Source organism: Sphaerodactylus townsendi, linkage group LG01 (genome assembly GCF_021028975.2).
Source record: "Sphaerodactylus townsendi isolate TG3544 linkage group LG01, MPM_Stown_v2.3, whole genome shotgun sequence".
Lineage (NCBI taxonomy): Eukaryota > Metazoa > Chordata > Lepidosauria > Squamata > Sphaerodactylidae > Sphaerodactylus > Sphaerodactylus townsendi.
Window position 1 is genome coordinate 83,894,088 of NC_059425.1, and position 19,184 is coordinate 83,913,271.

General features: G+C 40.1%; 1 protein-coding gene across 1 annotated transcript in view; it reads right to left on the reverse strand.

Moving 5' to 3' along the window:
- The window catches only part of RYR2 (ryanodine receptor 2), a 464,284-nt gene that overhangs the window by 316,563 nt on the left and 128,537 nt on the right, over window positions 1-19,184 (reverse strand). Inside the window, exons 4-6 of the mRNA XM_048485659.1 lie at window positions 15,877-15,897; window positions 9,832-9,846; window positions 606-680 (exon numbers count right to left, since the gene is read on the reverse strand). Of these exons, the coding sequence (XP_048341616.1) occupies window positions 606-680; window positions 9,832-9,846; window positions 15,877-15,897 (111 nt within the window). The remainder of the gene's footprint in view (window positions 1-605; window positions 681-9,831; window positions 9,847-15,876; window positions 15,898-19,184) is intronic.

Sequence of the window (19,184 nt, forward strand, 5' to 3'; positions counted from 1 at the left end):
TCTGTGCTGGGGCCTTTGCTTTTATAAGCTCAGGGGCACCCCTGAGCTCAGGGCACCCAGAAGGGAGGGCAGAAGGGGCTCCTGGCTCTAAGCCAGCAGATGGAGGTGGGGCTTGGGGGTGTGGCCAGGGATGGAACCAGGGTGGGGCCTGCTCCCAGCAGGGGGCGCCCAGTGAATGGATGTCTCCAAGCACCATTTCCCCCAGCACTCTGCATAGACCCTGATAAATTCTTGACTGAATACTATTCTTGAAACTGCCTAGTATTGAAAGATTCTTTACACCCAATATATCATTCCTTGAAAGTGTCATTAAGATAGGAGGCAGACACTCATCTTCAATGTGAATATTTCACAAAATAATGTGCAATTGTTATTATTCCTAGATATGATTTATCAAATTTATCCTACATAGAAGTAACAAACCAAAAATTGTACTTCAAAGGGACAGAGTGGCAGGAAAATCCACAGATAATGTAGCAAAGAGAATATTCTGTATGATAACTATCTATTGTCCATAGTCTGCAGTCCTATAACTTCAATATACTGAAATATACACTGAAATATACAATATACACTATTATCAACATATATAAATTCATACATACCATACCACTGTAAGAATGGCGCAGCAATATTGCATGTCCATACAAGAGTGTTCGATGACCTCCACCTTGAGCAGTCTGTATGAATTAAGAAAAGATTAAAATTATGACATAAGGTGAACCTTTTCTATAACAAATAATGTCTTCTATTTGCATCCCCTGCAGCCTTTAAAGCCTCCAGAAAAGATGCCCTTGAAAATGTCAGAATCCCCGCAACCAGTATGCATCAGAAGCAATCACCCTTCTTTAATTTGCACAAACTCTTGTTCCATTGACAAAAGAGTTTGTGTAACAGAGAAAGCAATGATTTCTGATGATTTCCACTAAACCAGCAGTTTCCATGCTGCATTCTTGCATTCTGCTTGTTCTTGATGGTGCAGTTTTCCATTAGTGTTGGGAGAAGGGAGAAAGCACTGTTTCAAACACACACATGAGTGTGTATGTATGTGTGGAATAAGTTCATAAAACATGAGTTAATGGAATAAGTTAACAAAATCTTTCACAAGAAGTTCTAAATAACTTATGTTGCATTCTACAAACTATCTTTTACATAGCATATACTAATAGATATTAGTTCCAAGTATCCAACCTTATTTGTTTCAAAATCCCTTGTTAAAGGTTAAAATAGGAACTATAAAAATACTGTACGACATTGCCTTGTAAAACAAGTTGCATTCATAACACATCCAATACTAATTTTCCTAGATTTAGTATCAAGGTTCTTCAAAATTGTTGGTATTTGCAAGTGTCTGACACAACTCAGTCATGAAAGGGTTAATTGTATATGCAAACAAGTTGCTGAAGTCACTGTTTTATGAGCTGCTCCATTGAATAGCTATTGGTCAGTCAGACCACCTTTACTTACATGCTAGTGAGGTTATAAAGTTAACTCTGTTTCTTTGATTGAGCACATGAATAGCCACCATAAGAAGACACCAGATAGATAGCACAGTGTAACCAAATGTATAGTGATGTAGATGTGTAACAGGAAAGAAAGGATTTCTTATTTTATCTCCATGTAACCCACCCTTATAGTTAGTAAACTCATTTATATAAAAGCAACTGAGAATCTGTCTCTTCTGTTCTACTCTGCTAATTTATGTATATATTAAACCCCTCAAGAATACCAATCAATCTTCCTGCAGCAAGCAACAAATTGCTAGCATTCTCTGAGCTACTTTATATTTGATCATATGGCACTATTAATTAATTAATTTTATTTATTTATTATTTATATTTATATACCACCCTCCCTGAAGGCTCAGGGCGGTGTCCATCAACACTAAAACAATTGAAACATCAAATACATAATTTACAATAAAATAATATATAAAATACTAAAACTACAGATGGTTTCAGCCCCTCCTTCCCCCTTTATGTACCCACGGGAGGCCAGATGTTCTTATGGCGGGGTTGACATCATCCCAGCTGGCCAAATGCCTGGTGGAACAGATCCGTTTTACAGGCCCTGCGGAAACTTTGTAAGTCCCGCAGGGCCCTGATCTCACCTGGAAGCCTGTTCCACCAGGTGGGGGCCAGAGCTGTAAAAGCTCTGGCCCTTGTAGAGGCCAGCCGGATCGCCTTGGGGCCAGGGATCACCAGTAGGTCCGCCTCCGATGAGCAGAGGGGCCTAGAAGGGTGGTATAGGGAGAGACGGTCCCTCAGATAAGCAGGGCCAAGGCCGCGAATGGCTTTGAAGGTCAATACCAAAACTTTAAACATGACCCGGTACTCGATTGGCAGCCAGTGCAGTTGGTATAGGACCGGCATAATCCGGTCCCTAGCTGTTGCCCCAGAGAGGAGCCTGGCTGCTGCATTTTGTACGAGTTTCAATTTCCGGATCATGGCTAAAGGTAAGTCTCGCGATAGAAGCGAAAGTTACAGTAGTCTAATCTAGAGGTGACTGTGGCATGGATCACCGTGGCCAAATCAGAATGGGAGAGATACAGGGCCAGTTGTCGTGCCTGCCGGAGATTGTAAAAAGCTGCCTGGGCTGTCTGGGTGACCTGGACCACCAATGATAAGGATGGATCCAGAGTCACCCCCAGGCTCCTGGCAGACCAAGTTAGTTTTAATGTCTCGCCAAGAAGCGTAGGCAGGCCAAAGGCCACCGGACACTCCCCACAGCTCAGCCACAGGATCTCCATCTTAGTGGGATTCAACTTCAGCCGACTTGCACTCAACCAACCAGCCACAGTGTCAAAACAATGCTGGAAAGCATCAGGGGCCAAGGTTGGGCTGCCCTCCATTGTGAACAAGAGCTGGGTGTCATCAGCATACTGATGACACCGTAGCCCAAAACTCCGAACCAGACTTGCCAGGGGGTGCATGTAGATATTAAAAAGCATCGGGGAGAGTATCGCTCCTTGCGGTACCCCACATATAATGGGGCGACGCTCGGAGATCTCACCCCCGATGCCACCTGCTGTCCCCGATCCCGGAGGAACTAGATCAGCCAATTTAAGGCTGAATCCCGAACACCGATACCAGTGAGGCGGTGGACCAAAAGGTCATGATCTACCATATCGAACGCTGTGGTGAGATCTAACAACACCAACAGCGTCGAACCGCCTCTATCCAAGTGTGGTTGGAGATCGTCCACAACGGTAACCAGCACCGTCTCAGTCCCATGACCAGCGCGGAAGCCAGACTGGAAGGGATTCAATACGTTTGTGTCATCCAGGAATCGCTTACTTAGACATCGCTTACTTAGAGGAGTTGGTATAACCAAAAAATAAAAAGCCATATCCTGGAGCAAATATGCCTCCAGAATAATAAGATAACCATTCCACCCTTTGATAAGCAATGATGAATTATGATCCTCAACTTCAATTGGGTCTTTCTAAAACAGTACTAGATATACTTGAGGAGGAATGTTGCGTCCTGGTTGATTATTTATTGATTATTTATATTACAATATGCATTGGTGTGCAATACATCTAACTGTGCCTCACCCTGGTAAGAGAAATGAGAAGTCCCTTATTTTTCATGGACCTTAAGGCTCTGCTGAAGAAAAATCATGATCCTATGTTGCTATGTAGATATACCAACTGTGTGGCTAGATTTAGGAAATCCCAGGATACGTTTTAGTGATTTAATGAATTCCACTGATGCACTATTTTACAAGCAATTAACTCCCCCTACCCAAAGTGTAAAAAATTGATTTTAGCACATGTTGAGGGGTTTCCTGCCAAATTTAGAAAAATAATTTTAGAATCTGGTCAAGATATATCATGGACCTCTTCTAGAACCTTTTCTGCACACTCTTCAACACAAAATACTCAAAATATTCTCATAAATACTTCTCAGCTAAAACAAAATTTAATATGGAAGCCAAATTTCAAAGCAATACCACACAGTTGATATCTCTGAAACAGTAAATGCAGATCATACAACTTCTGCCTGCCAATGAAATATTTTATAACAAGTGGAACAATATTAAGGCACATTTGTGCATGCAAGCATTCAGTCTGTCTACAATGTTTATGGTTATGGGAGAAAGCATATACAAAGAACTTGTTTCTAAATATGAACCATGGAAATGGACTCCAAATAATCTAAATTAGCTGTCTGCATACATTTCATTAATAGAACGATGTAGTATTTTACAGTTTTAGTTTCAGAGTCTGAATTCAGTTATCATCATCACTACTACTTATGCCAACATGATGATAAATGCTCCTTATTCTGAAACAATTGATCTGCTGGGAAATGAAAAAGTGTTTAGCTAGGAGCATGCTAAAAGATGCCTAGCTTGACCTAGTGATTAACATTTTTAAGATAAAATATATGGTCTATTTTCCCAGCAACACATAGCTTGATTTGTATGGATTTAAAAGAAAACAGATCTAGTAAGGGTTCAATAAATACACAATAAATTACTGTATCAATTCTACCCTTGTCAAAAATATAATCTTGGCCAGCTTAGACAGCATTTCTGTTATCAACTGTTGTTTTCAAATATTTACAAAAAAGTTTCGGCGCAGAAATAGATGTGGAGAGAAACACTTAGTGGGGGTGCAGGAAAAGCAACATTCTGTGAAGGGAGATAAGGAGGCATAGTGCCAGGCAGAGGTTTGGACAGAAGAAAGTTTCAGGAATTGAGATAAGGTAAGGGAAATGCAAGAGATGAATGCAGCATGACAAAGGAATTAGATAAAGCTGCTGGGGCAAAACAGACAGAAAGAGGGAAGGAAAAGATTGGGGGCAGGTTAGTGAAGGACTGGCACAGGACACTTGGGAAGTGAATCTGCCTAACAAAGAGATTAAGAAGGGAAGATACAGTGAAGAGGTGCACAGGTTAAAAGGGTGTATACTAGGCTTGGTCAATATCCTAGAAATTCAGTAAAATTCGGATTTGGATTTATTTGGGCATAAAATTATCTATATGCCCGAATAAGACAAATAACATATTCGGATATACCCAAAAAATTCGAGTCCACCTGATTTTTTTGTATTTTTTGTGGTTTTTGCCTTTCAGCCTGCAGGGGGTGCATTATAAAAGCTAGTGGCCGCAGAATATCAGGGTATCATCCAGAGACTGTCCTGATGATACCACCCAAGTTTGGTGAAGTTTGCTTCAGGGAGGCCAAAGTTATGGACCCCCAAAAGGGGTCCACCATTTTTCATTGTTTCCAATAGGAGCTAACAGGAGATGGGGGCTACCCCTTTGAGGCAAGTCCACTAATAACTTTGTCCCTATTGTCCCTGTTCAGACCAGGGTCTGTGCTCTCCAGGCTCTCCACTGATGTTATCCAGATTCATGCTCCATCAGGGATGTTAGACTACTGCCATGCAGCATGGCCAATTGGCCATGCTGGCAGGGGCTGATGGGATTTGTAGTCCATAAACATCTGGAGAGCCATAGGTTGCAGACCCCTGCCCTAAACCAAACTTCACCAAACCTGGGTCATTAGGTATCATTAGGACAGCATCCAGATGACACTCTGAAGTTTTGGTGCCACCAGCTTTAAAAATGAATCCCTGACAGGCACCCCAAGAAATTGCCCAAGATTCTCTGTTCTGCAGTGCCTTGGCTCAATTGTAGCCAATGGGGAATTTCTGAGTGTGTAAGCAGGCTGCACATTTTTGAAGATAGAAGCACCAGACTTTTAAAGTGGTTCCAGGAGGCCCTCCTGGTAATAGGATCCAGGCTTGGTGAACTTTGCTTCTGGGAGTTCAATTTTATGGGCCCCCAAAAGGCTTCTTTTGTTTCCCCGCTCCTGCACATGAAGCCTGCTGGTTGAGTTTTCTCAGAACTCTCTCAATCAGGACAGTCTCCGGATGATACCATGAAATTTTGGTGCCACTAGCTTTAAAAATGAACCCCCTGCAGGTCAAAATGTGAAAAACACCAAAAAAATGTTCCCCAAAAGTATGAATACCTTGCATTCGGACAGGACATATTCGGCTGTTTTGGCCTGAATATGCCCGAATTTGCCCATATTCGGGCTGAATCTGGTATTTGTTGCACCCAAATCTTCAAGCCTAGTGTATACTCTTCCAATTCCTGCAATCTGAGCTGGATTTCCAGATTTTGGGAATAGCATGATGGTGGACAGTTTTGGGACACTCACTGTTGGGGGTTATTTGGCTCTGGTGTTTCTCAGCCCAAATTAGTCTAGTCTGTTCCCTTTTTGGTTGGGGAATTAGCTGGGAACAGATTTGCAATTAGAGAAGCTCAGTAATAAGATCTGTGCCTATATAAAAAGAGTACACTCCTCAGAGAAATCCACTCAGAAGAGAAAGTTTACAATTTTATTAAAAATTAAAAATACACCGGATGTAGGGAGTGGTGATCAACAGAAGGGATAAAAGAGGACATTGAGGGAAGGACAATATTTACCAATCTAGAAGAAGTCAAAGGAAGTGGGAGACAGTGCCAGTACAGCTCACAGGGAAAGAGGTCAGGCACAAGGAAAGAGGTCCAAGGGCAAATTGCCCTCCTTTGGAAGGTCCAGTTACAGGAAAAGTTGGTCCTCTGGCTATTTATAAGAGGGGCATGAAACAAAGCAAAGTTCCAATTGGCACAGACAATGCTTTGGGAAAAGGCTTCATTAACACCTGGGAGCACCCAACTTTTGACGAGGTGTGGGTTGCCTTGATGAAATTAAGACCCAGGGCATTTCAAGTTTGGATGAGCTTGGAATGTTGAAACAAAGTTGGACAGGAGGTTTAAGATTAAATTAATATTTGGGAGACAGGGTTCAGGTGATCCACTGATAGAATGAGGTTGTGGGAATTTGCAGATTCTTTGTGAGGTCAGAGGCAGGTGTGCCTTCTCAGGGCTACATTATTATCCAGATTTGTGAGGTTGAGCCTTCATGGATGGTATTGTTTATGCTGTGCATACTTGAGTTGGGAGGGGAGAAATATGTGTCAGGAAAACCTTCTTGCTATCAAAGCCCTTTAATTAAAATTGGCATCCGCCTTACCATTACACTGCTCCATGAGTCTGGGTTGTCTATGATACCAAAAAATTATTGGTAGGGCCTCAGAAATGGTCTCCCTGTCTGGCTATAGGCTTGCATGCCAGCAAGCCCACTGAAATGTTTATAAGGATGAAAATAATCTTTCATTGTCAGGATACCACAGAGGGGATAAAATGCATCCTCAGCAATGGATAGAAGACAAAAAAGTCAGCACAGATATTCTACCTCAGCCATCTCAAAACTTGGGAGAAGGAATAGAAAGGGAATCAGTGACAATTGCAGAAAGAGGGGGCTTCCAGATCCAGTGGGTTAAAGGCAGTCAATTGATGACACCAGGACTGGGACACTAGGACAAAGTCGCCCTCTGAGGGGACTAAGGCCAGAATCTGGCTGGAGAGCATGTCCTATGGGAAGCAACATGAATGGTCAAAGTTTGAACCCATGTAATCACTGAAGGAACCTAAACAGGGTGTGAGACCCTGAGCCAGATACTGGCAGTAGATGAAATGTCCCCTTGCAGTGGCATTTAGAGCTTTCAGTATTTGGACACCAAAGAGGGAAGAGCCACAAGCTCTTTGAAGACACTTTTGGAGGAGTGAGCCTTTACACAAGCCATGTTAAAACGTTATCAATAGGCTGTACAGCAAATAAACGTGAATTGTATAAACACCCTAATTTCCATCTTGATAGGTAGGCGAAAAATCTGTACTGACATAGGTATTTATGTTCAATATTAATTATGAAAAATGAAAGTTCTGAGGAGCACCAAGTTCCTGCAGAACTCTTTTAAGCAAGTGATTTAGCGATAAACAAATAGTCTATCACCTCAGATGTCTTACAGAACTTTATAGATGTGCCAGGGAGAATGCTAAACTTCTGAAAAAGAACATGGATATGTATTTACTATTTATTTCATTGATAGCATACCTTTCTCCCTTATGGGGACATAAAGAAGCTTACATTGTTCTCCTCTCCTCCATTTTATCTTCATAACATATTCTATGAGGTAGTTAGGTTGAGAGTGTGCGACTGGCTCAAGGCTATCCACCAAGCTTCAAGGGTAAGAACATAAGAACTAGCCTGCTGGATCAGACCAGAGTCCATCTAGTCCAGCATTCTGCTACTCGCAGTGGCCCACCAGGTGCCTTTGGGAGCTCACATGCAGGAGGTGAAAGCAATGGCCTTCTGCTGCTGCTGCTGCTCCTGAGCACCTGGTCTGCTAAGGCATTTGCAATCTGAGATCAAGGAGGATCAAGATTGGTAGCCATAGATTGACTTCTCCTCCATAAATCTGTCCAAGCCCTTTTTAAAGCTATCCAGGTTAGTGGCCATCACCACCTCCTGTGGCAGCATATTCCAAACACCAATCACATCGCTAAGTGCGGAAGGAAGTGTTTCCTTTTATTAGTCCTAATTCTTCCCCCCCAGCATTTTCAATGCATGCCCCCGGTTCTAGTATTGTGAGAAAGAGAGAAAAATTTCTCTGTCAACATTTTCTACCCCATGCATAATTTTATAGACTTCAATCATATCCCCCCTCAGGATCGCCTCCCTCCCCCAAACTAAAGAGTCCCAAAAGCTGCATCCTCTCCTCATAAGGAAGGTGCTCCAATCCTTCAATCATCCTCGTTGCCCTTCTCTGCACTTTTTCTATCTCTTCGATATCCTTTTTGAGATGTGGCGACCAGAACTGAACACAGTACTCCAAGTGCGGTCGCACCACTGCTTTATATAAGGGCATGACAATCCTTGCAGTTTTATTATCAACTCCTTTCCTAATTATCCCCAGCAGAATGGGGATTCAAGCCTGGATCTTCTAAATCCTATTCTGGTGCTCTAACCCATTATACTACACTGGCTGCTATTGAAACACAGCAGCAACAAGGTTCTGATCAGCATTTACAAACTGGTAATAATTACTAGAAGTCACCAGCTGTCTGGTAATAGTAACACAAATAATGTTGCTCCAGGTAAGCGTGAAGAAGCAGACATGATGATACTGCTATAAATATGAGAATGTTGCTGTCACTGATGGCTGGTCAAGAACTGTGATTAATGCAGCTGATTTAGATGTCACAGTTAACATTTCATTCTTTCCAAAGAGTCACAGTTAACAACTGAGTGGGATTGATGCTGATATTTGTCTCAGCCAGATTTCAACAGTGTGCCATAATAACAAGCTTCACTAATAAGGCAGGCTATAAATAATTGAAGTAAAACAATACATAATATGAACACTGATATATGATCATAATAGTGAATCCATGAATCAAACTCCACATCTCCACATCTTTCTCCACATCTACTTTTACCAATTTTTAAAACAGATTACTCAAAATGTACCATTCATCAAACAGCTACTTTGGAACATAGCTACCATTACCATGCAAAACCTAATTAAAATTAGCTCCCAATTTCATTTTGTAACATGAAAACACATGTATTTTGCCGAATTTCATATGAAGTGAGCAATTCTTGTAAAACGTGGTCTTGATAGCAGCCATATGAACATGGTGGTCAGAGTGCCATGTCACAGTCTTTAGCTTTTCTTTCCCTTCAGAAAACAAAGCAAATCCCTCTATTTTATTTATTTGTATCTCTTTAGGGAAACTACTAAAAGTTCCCTTTTCAGTCCAGAATCTTGCATGGTAAAGAAAGACTATTTTACACTATTGGTTTTCTTCAGTATTTTATATTGGTATTGCTGTTACTGTGTATTATATTTTCAACAAGTGGAAACTGTTCTAAATTGTTGGTTGGGAAGATATAATTAATTAAATAACAATATTTAAACTTACCTTCATCATAAACTTCTGGAATACCATGGAACAGAAGAAAAAGAGAAAACATTAAATGTTATTGCCCACATGTTTCTTTTTCTGGTAGTAAAAATAAAACTTGGAAGCACTGTTTATCACAAATATAGCATTATATTGGCTTACAGTAGCAACCTACATAAATGTTCATCATAATTTTCTGGATAGTAACCACTCACACACCTAACAATATATTTAGGGCTATCAAGAAGGGAGAACTGGGCAATACAAATCAGTTTGACTGCCTGTGAAACTGGAATCAACACATTTTATTTTACTTGTAGTGCCATTCTGTAGTTCAACCTCTAGGGGCACAGGAAGGCAAAGCACAGTAAATGGCCATTGGTTTAGCTCTGACAGCTTGGGGCTGTTAACTTCTTGGTACTGTTTGCTAGTGTCCTATGTTGGTAGATATTTATACATAAATTTAAAACTACAAAATTAAACACATGGGTATACAAAAAAATTTTTTGAGAAGCATTGATAATGTGCAAACTGAATGGGTGATAGGGAATCCTTAGGGGCTGATAAAAAGAGTAGGGTAGTTTTCAGAATCTTTATTAGATAGGAGGACATTTTGGCAAAAACATATTTTAAAAATGTTTTTATTATTTTTCAACATATATTAAAAAGGTCAGAAGAAGGAAATAGAAAGTAACAGAAAATAGTTAAAGCTTCAGTATAGAAGATTTTACTCACCATTATATTACGTACATATTACATAATGGATCCCAATGTACCATTTTCTGATTACTAGAGACCTTATAAAATCTTATAATCTTTGTCATTTGTTTGCTCCTAAATATTTTTACTACTCCAGTTATTAGATATTAGATATTATTAATTTCCAATGCTTGAATTGTCTTTACATAATAGATTCAGATATATATAAAAAATAAGGATTCCATTTCTCATCAAATTCATGTTTTGAGCGTTGATTCACAAGATTAGTTAGTTTGGCCATAGTAGCATATTCTCTATTTTTTTTCTTCCCAGCACTCTACTGTGAGACCTTTATCAGATTTCCAACTTGTTGCAATTGTTACTCTTGCAGCAGTTATTAAATACCATCATAATTCATTCAATTTCTCAGGGAGCTTTTCTAGTAGTATGGCAGAAATACCTTGGCTGAAAAGAAATGAGGGAAGTTACTCCTGCTTCTCTTACACAATTTTAAAGACTTAGAGAGATGATATATAAGCTATATAAAGTTGTAAACTAATGAATGATGTAAAGAAAATGAAGTGAGTTTTTTCCTACCTCACTGCCAGAAATCATCCATAGTGAACTTGATGGCAGTAAGTTCAAAGCAGTTAAAATGAAGAACTACATCACAAGCTGCGAGAATTGCCAACCTCCAAATAGGGACTTCTTCCATATCTTCCAGAACGCCACACAGTTTCCTTGTGGAAAATGGCTGTCTTGGAGATGAACTTTGGCATTATACGCTGCTGAGATCTCTCCCTTCGATCCACCCCCAAATCTCTAGGAATTTCCCAAACTTGGAATAAGCAACCCTAAATTCTGCATAATTATTTTATCGAATAAACTACTGTAAGAAGTGTCCTCCACTTATTTAGAATACTTTAGATTGATTCATGGAAGGGAACAGGTCTGTAGGTGGCTATTAGTTATGACAGCTACATAGAGCCTCCAAGTTCATAGACAGGAAACTCCTAAATACAAAATTTTAGGTGTAGGGGCAGCTGTTGACTTTATCCCCTACGGGTAAGATTCTCAGAAGGATCTGGCTGGCCAGTATGGGAAACAAGACATTGGGCTAGTGAGACCGCTGGTGTGATCCATCAAGTCTCTTATTATATTATTATGCAAGGCATAATGCATAGGTCAGGAACCCGCGGCTCCCGAGCCTCAAATGGCTCTTTCCTGCTTGTTGTGTGGCGCCCGCCGAGGTTCAGGCTGGCTCCAGGTTGTCTATGATTCTCTTAAAAGGGCAATTCCCCAAAGACTGCTTATAGGGGAAAGTTTCCCCTTTAAGCAATCTTTGGGGAATTGCCCCTTTAAGCAATTCAGAGTGGCAGGGAAGAGACCGGCTGAGGGCCGCAGCCAGCACAGACCTTGGAGGAACCCCATGCAAGGGCTGCAGGCTAGGGCACCCCTTATTCCACAGAGGCTGCCTGGCTGGATGAGGAAGAGGGGAGATCTACCCTCTTCCCCAGCCAGCCAGGCAACCTCCGTGCAAGAGAGGAGCCCCAGCCAGCAGCCCCCTTACGAGGGCTGCAGGCTGGGGCACCCCTCTTCATTTTAAATGTCAAAAAGTATTTGAGGCTCCATGTGTTTTCTTTTCCATGGAAAATGGGTCCAAATGGCTCTTTGGGTTTTAAAGGTATCTGACCCCTGGCATAGTGCATATAGTTAGCCAACTGCTTCATAGAAGGATTTAAAATGTAATTCAGTTGTATTACTGCTTCCTCTGTGACTTTAAGCATGCTATTGAATTATTAAAGCATGTGGAAAGAAAATGGTCTCTAGTTTTTCAATGCTAAGGGAAAGGCATTCAGTGCATGCCTAGAAGTATTTTTCTTCTGGAACTCACTCTGTGCTGAAAATAAACTCTCAAAATATTGAAATGAACTGAATAATTAAAAGAGAGAAAATCTAGAGGGTAGCCATGTTAATCGGTTGCACCTTCAACCTTATCAGGAGCATGGGTGGGGTTCCTCTGGAAACAAATTTCAGTTTCATTTCAACTGAGCAATCTGCTTCTGCTCTCCTGCTTGCTTGAATGCTTTCCTCTTCTTTCTTTCTCTTTAGGAAGGCAACAGTAGGAGGGGAAGGGAAGAGAGATCTAGAGCTAGCTGAATTTCAGTGCAGGTACTAGAAGACAACACCATCAGGAGACTCTGCTCACCTGCCTCTTTCCTTGGAGGATAAAACCAATTTTTCACATCTCTGGGAATACCTGGGAATAAACCCCTCTGAATAGTGATATATCTGTCTCTCTCAAAAAGCACTAAACTGAAAAAGGCTTAGTTTTCTTTTGGGTTAGTAGAAATAATAATTGGGGGAGGGGGGAATTACCATTAGCTAATGGATAACAATGATAAAAAATTGCATCAGTGCATATATTAATTATCCAAAGGAATTGTATTAATCTTGTCAAAGCAATTTTTCATGCAAGTTACAGTAGCACTGTGACAGAGTTCTTAAGAGGTTTGGCTTTGCAAATGATTTTTAAGTTTTTCCACTTCTTTGAATAACAGAACAGAGGCATTATATTATTTAAATATCTAATTTGTTAATATGCATTAGTAGCCATGGCTACAACAGACCAGCAAACACTGTGGTAGGACAATTTACACATTTTTGTCCCTACACCTCCTGAGATGCATAGACTACAACATCCTATCACCCCATGAACTTGCTTCCAATATCAGTGGTAGCTGGTACCTGATCCTGAACTGAATATTATTTTATTAATCTGGAATCATGTCCGTGCACTATGTATGTAAAACTGTGGTGTATGAAATACTAGACTGGAGTGTGATTAAATCATAACTACATTATTAAATATTTAATAAATTCAATATTTACACAGCTAACTTTCCTCAGTAAGAATTAAGGTGAACTTTGATTTATCCTTTCCACATATGCCTTTCCACAGATCTAGCAAATAGAGTTTTCTCAACAAGATAAAATAGACAGTTTTTCCAAAAGTCAATTTGCAGCATATCTCCCAAAGTTTGAGAAATTAAACTCGGTGTAACCAATTTATCAGAAAGCCAGTATGATATATAGGACTAGGACCTGAAAAACCTAGGTTCAAATCCCTTCTTGTACCATGGAAACTTGCTGGGTAACCTTGGGTCAGTCACACATTATTAGCCCTGACTCTAGCTAGTATTTGGATGGGAAACCTCCAAAAAATACCAGGGTTGTAACATTAAAGTAGGCAATGGCAAACCACCTCCCAACATTGCTTGTCTTGAAAATTCTACCTGGTTGCCATAAATCAACAATACACAATACAATATAATAAATAACCAATTACTGGTGTAGCCAGAAATGGCAGCTAGAAAAAGAGTTGAAGAACTTTTGGAGCACAATGTGAGATTACAGATATTAATCAGTCTTCAACATTTTTATCCTACCATTGTTCTAAGAAGCATACAAGTTTTCCGCTTCCATTTTATCCTCACAACAAAGTTGTGTTGTAGGTTGGACTGAAAATGGAACTGACTGAAAATCACCCAATGAGTTTCATGACTGAGTAGAGATTTTAATTCAGGTTTTCCCAGTCAAAGCCTGGCACTCTAACAATTACAGAACACTGGCTCACTGTTACAGCTATCAAAGAAAAGAGAAAGGTAATTATTTTATACCTGCTGATTCAGAATGCTAGTGCCAGAGGGGCTTGATTCCACTTTTGTGGAAAGGATAGGTAGGAAACTTATCAACACATCCAAGGTCACCTATTTCACACTGTTTTCAAATTTACGATTCAACTGATGGGACATACCAAAGCTCCCATTTCTTTGGCAGGACTGTTATGCCAACCCTCAACCAAGTCTTTTGACTTTATAAATAACCAGGCAGAATTTCCTGCAACACCCTCTGGCCAGGAGTCTTCAAGTAAACTCAAGAACCTGCTTCATGATACTGAATGAAATACTGGAAAGAATGGTCATTATTCATCTGGACCTGTCTCAAAGTGGGGAAAGTATTTTAAATGTAGAGGGTTTCTATTCCAAGTCCCCACCTCATCCAAGCTAAAATTGATCGAATGCACTACCAGAAATCAATATATAACAGAAAGCAGTTAGCACTATTCTGGGTGCTCTTACAAATGGATAGAAACTGAAAAAAGAAGCAAAATTTATACTATTTAAGAAGCAAATATGTTGTGTTGGACCATTGTAAAGTCCTAATCTCTAACTTGCCTTAAAATATTTTAATTTCCAGATATCAAAGAAAACATAAGGCTGGAATAGCTAAAGTTTCAGGCTAAGTAATACTTCACAAAAGTGTCACATAGTTATTCAGTCATCACGAAAGTGTCACATAGTTATTCAGTCATCAATAAACCATAATAGATCATAAATTATTGTAGAGTAGGCAAACAAAATAATTTCGGACAAAAACACAATAAGCCATACAGAAAGCAAACAAAAAAAATTAGAACCATATAGACATGAAGACGTGGAATTTTCTATAGAAGATTCATCCAATATCTAAAAAAATGCAAATAGGCTGAGTGCCAGCATCTGAACTTTTGCAATAAAAATTATGCATGCTCAAGAGATTCTGTACACAGATAATACAATATTTGCATGCATGTTTCAACATACAGTTTGGTGTAGATAATATGACATGCACACACATAGAAAAATAAAAACAGAGGACATTTTTTCACAAAACTTGGATTTCAAACAATTTACAGAAACTATGGCTCATTCCGCACATGCAGTATAATGCACTTTCAAACTGCTGTGCGGAATGGCAAAATCTACTTGCAAACAGTTGTGAGAGTGATTTGAAAATGCATTATTTTGTGTGTGCGGAAGGGGCCTTTATTTCAGTACACATTAAATTCCAGGAATAAATCAAACTGAGAAATATGGCAAGATGTAGTGATTTCTTTTTGTGCATTCTTTGATAGGTGATCACTGCATTGAAGGGTTTAATATACAAATATTTAAGTGAATAAAGCAACACATTCATTATAAGCAAAGAATTATGATATTCCATGCATTTTCAATTACAATGTCAAAGAAGGAATGACAGGTTTTCAGAATGTGCATTTAGAGGATGGAATTGCAAGGCTCAAAACTTCATTTCATGAAATTTAGTATTATAATATAAGGAACAATATTTTCCTGTTATTATTTTGAAAAAAATGGTAATCTCAGAAATCTAACAGTTCTGGCTAGCATTATAAAAGCATGTTGTAAAATTTGTTTTGAGCTCAGCAAATAAATGTTGTGACATACAGAATACAAAAACACTGACAATTTTGACTTGGTGATAAACAGGGAATATTTTGGATCAAGAATCAGAAGCACATACCCATTTTTCCATATCAACTAGCTGTAGAAAGAAAAAGTAAGAAGTGAGTACTCTGTTACTGTATATAATCTTCTGTAATTTAGTACTCCAAATCAACATAAATGTATTAAAATTATATGGGAATACTTTCTAAGCTAATTTCTCACAAATCCTTGTGTTTCATGCAAAATACAGGCGAAGCATAGTTTCTGGCAGGCATGAAAAAGAACAAGAGCACGTTGTGAGATTAACTACTATCCCCTGCTATGTTTTCACACCTGTTAAGGTAGCTGAACACATGGATTGACCCCTAACACAGCCTCAAATGCACTTTCTCTCATGAAGAGGAAGTATGCACAATGATTGGAGGAAGTTTTGATTCTCTGTTGGGTTTCTTTAGATGAACATACACTCTGGAGCACTCAAGCCTTCAGCATTAAACCATGGTTGCTACATAGAAACATAGAGCTGGAAGAGACCCCAAGGGCCATCAAGTCCAATCAGTGGCATGGGGGGAATGACACCCGAGGCAAAATGGTGACCAGGCCCCGCAACCACATCACACAGACACCGTGCTCACCCCACTTACCTTAGTTCAGCCTGCTGCAAAGAGGTAAGGGTGGGGTGGAGGCATGTGGGGGTTGGGGGGCTCCAGCCCCCATTTATCTTAGTTCAGCCGACTGCAAAGAGCAGCCGGCTGAAAAAAGCAGCCTGGCTGGGCCACTGGCTGAACAAAGGAAAGTGAGGGGCATGGGGGGTCCCTGCCCCACCACAGCCCCTACCCCCCACTTACCTTAGTTCAGCCAGCTGCAAAATGCTAAAAAAGCAACCTGGCTGGGCTGAAAAAGCAGCCTGGCTGGACAGCTGCCTCGCTTCTGCCGGGCCTGGCGAGGCACAGTGAGGGGGGAAGGGGGAGGGTGTGGGTGCCATTTTCTGCCCCCACGTGACCTCAAAGGCACACACCCAGGGCACGCCCCCCAGATGGTAGCTACACGACTGAGTCCAACTCCCTGCAATATCTCTCTTTTAAAACCTCCAAAGGAGACTCCACCACACATTCCACTGTCGAACAGCCCTTACTGTCAGGAAGTTTTCCTGATGTTTAGAAGGAATCTCTTTTCCTTTACCTTGAACCCATTACTCCTGGTCCTAGTCTCTGGAGCTGCAGAAAACAAGCTTGCTCCCTCACCAACATGACATTTCTTCAAATATCTAAACATGGCTATCATGTCACCTCTTAATTTTCTTAACTTTCTCTTCACCAGACTAAACATACCCAGTTCCCTAAGCCTCTCCTCGTAGGGCACGGATTCCAGACCTTGTACCATTTTGGTTGCCCTCCTCTGGACACATTTCAGCTTGTCAATATCCTTCTTGAATTGCGGTGCCCAGAACTAAACACAGTATTCCAGGTGAGGTCTAACCAATGCAGAATAGAGAGGTGCAATAACATCCCTCGATCTAGACACTATACTCCTATTGAAACAGCCCAGAATCGCATTGGCTTTCTTGGCCGCTACATCACACTGCTGACTCATGTTCAGTTTGTCGTCTACTAAGACTCCCAGATCCTTTTCACATGTAGTGTTGTCAAGCCAGGTGTCACCCATCCTATATCTGTGCATTTCATTTTTTCTGCCTAAGTATAGTATCTTACATTTATCTCTATTAAAATACATTTTGTTTGTTTTCGCCCAACTTCCATAGTCCCTGTGGAAGCTAAAACTATGATATGGGTTACAAGTACTGCAAAACATAAGTTTGGATCCATTGGAACATTTCTGCAGATGAAATAATTGCTACTATACAGTGCTATTTTCTCATCATCCATATCCCACTGCAACCCTAAATATTTCCATAATACTGACTGTGAGTGAAAGACAGCCCATCCATGGAAATGGTCTTATGGATACAAGCTATGGTGCATTCTGACAGCTGAAATGCTATGAAATCAACTAAAGCCATCAAGGAGAGCCATCTCTTATTCTATTTTCACGCAGTTAAAATTATTACAATTACGTTAATCCATCTTGAGTCCCCATAAGAAAGGCGGACTATAAATTATGTAAATAAATAAATAAGAGGGCAGTAAATTCAGTAAAACTTGGCATATTCCAATAAATATTTACATTTTACAAGATATTTACTGTCCACAGTTTGTAAGAGTAATCTTACTAAAATGTATGATAATTATTACAGCAATCTGACAATAAATTTATCTTGAAAAACAGAGAAACTGAACAGTTTACAAATCTCAACTGCTTGCAGTGGCATAGTGGCTAAGAGCAGGTGCACGCTGATCTGGAGGAACCGGGTTTGATTCCCAGCTCTGCCGCTTGAGTTGTGGAGGCTTATTTGGAGAATTCAGATTAGTCTATGCACTCCCACACACGCCAGCTGAGTTACCTTGGGCTAATAACAGCTTTCCGGAGCTCTCTCAGCCCCACCTACCTCACAGGGTGTTTGTTGTGATGGGGGAAGGGCAAGGAGATTGTAAGCCCCTTTGAGTCTCCTATAGGAGAGAAAAGGTGGATATAAATCCAAACTCTTCTCTTCTTCTTCTTTATCAGAGTATTTTGAGTTCTCCCTCTCAGGGCATATGTTTTGTAATTTGTTTCTGTTTTCTAATCGTGCAGTTATACTCTTATTCATACTTAGTTGAGGTAAGTATGACAAATAATAAATCTATACTCGACATGGAGTGGAGGAGGAGTATCACACCCATCACGTCTTCAAGGTTCACAGCCAGAGGTGGAATGGAATGTATAAAAGGATCTACAGATGTAGGATGGATTTGTATCCTCAGAAATCAAGTGTTGAATTTAATACATCAGGTTTACTCCATGCTGTAACGACCTATGATTACTTAGAAATACTAATCATGTGAATTTGTTCTTCATGCACAGAACATATTTACATATTAGGTCCAAATATTAGATCCAAATGAGCACCCATAGCAGAGGACACCATGATTCCTCTGCTCTTCCATGCAAACAACCTGTAAGATGTGAGCAGGACAACTCTCCTCCAGGATCAAATACAGTTGAAAATGCAAAACATTTTCATTATTGCAATTTTTATGTTTTAATAGAAAACTTAAAGAAATATAATGTTGCCAGATAACAAAGGAAAATCTAATACCAAAATAATATGCAGGCCATTACTGTCTAAGACTAAAGGACATATCAATCAAGTCAGAAATATTACTTACATACTAGTTACACTGAAATAAACCAGATGCTGATTTTGTAGCCGCATCACATATCCAAATTGTTATTATGGCAAACTGATAATACAAAATGTTCTGACAGTCCAAGCTGTGTCTTGTG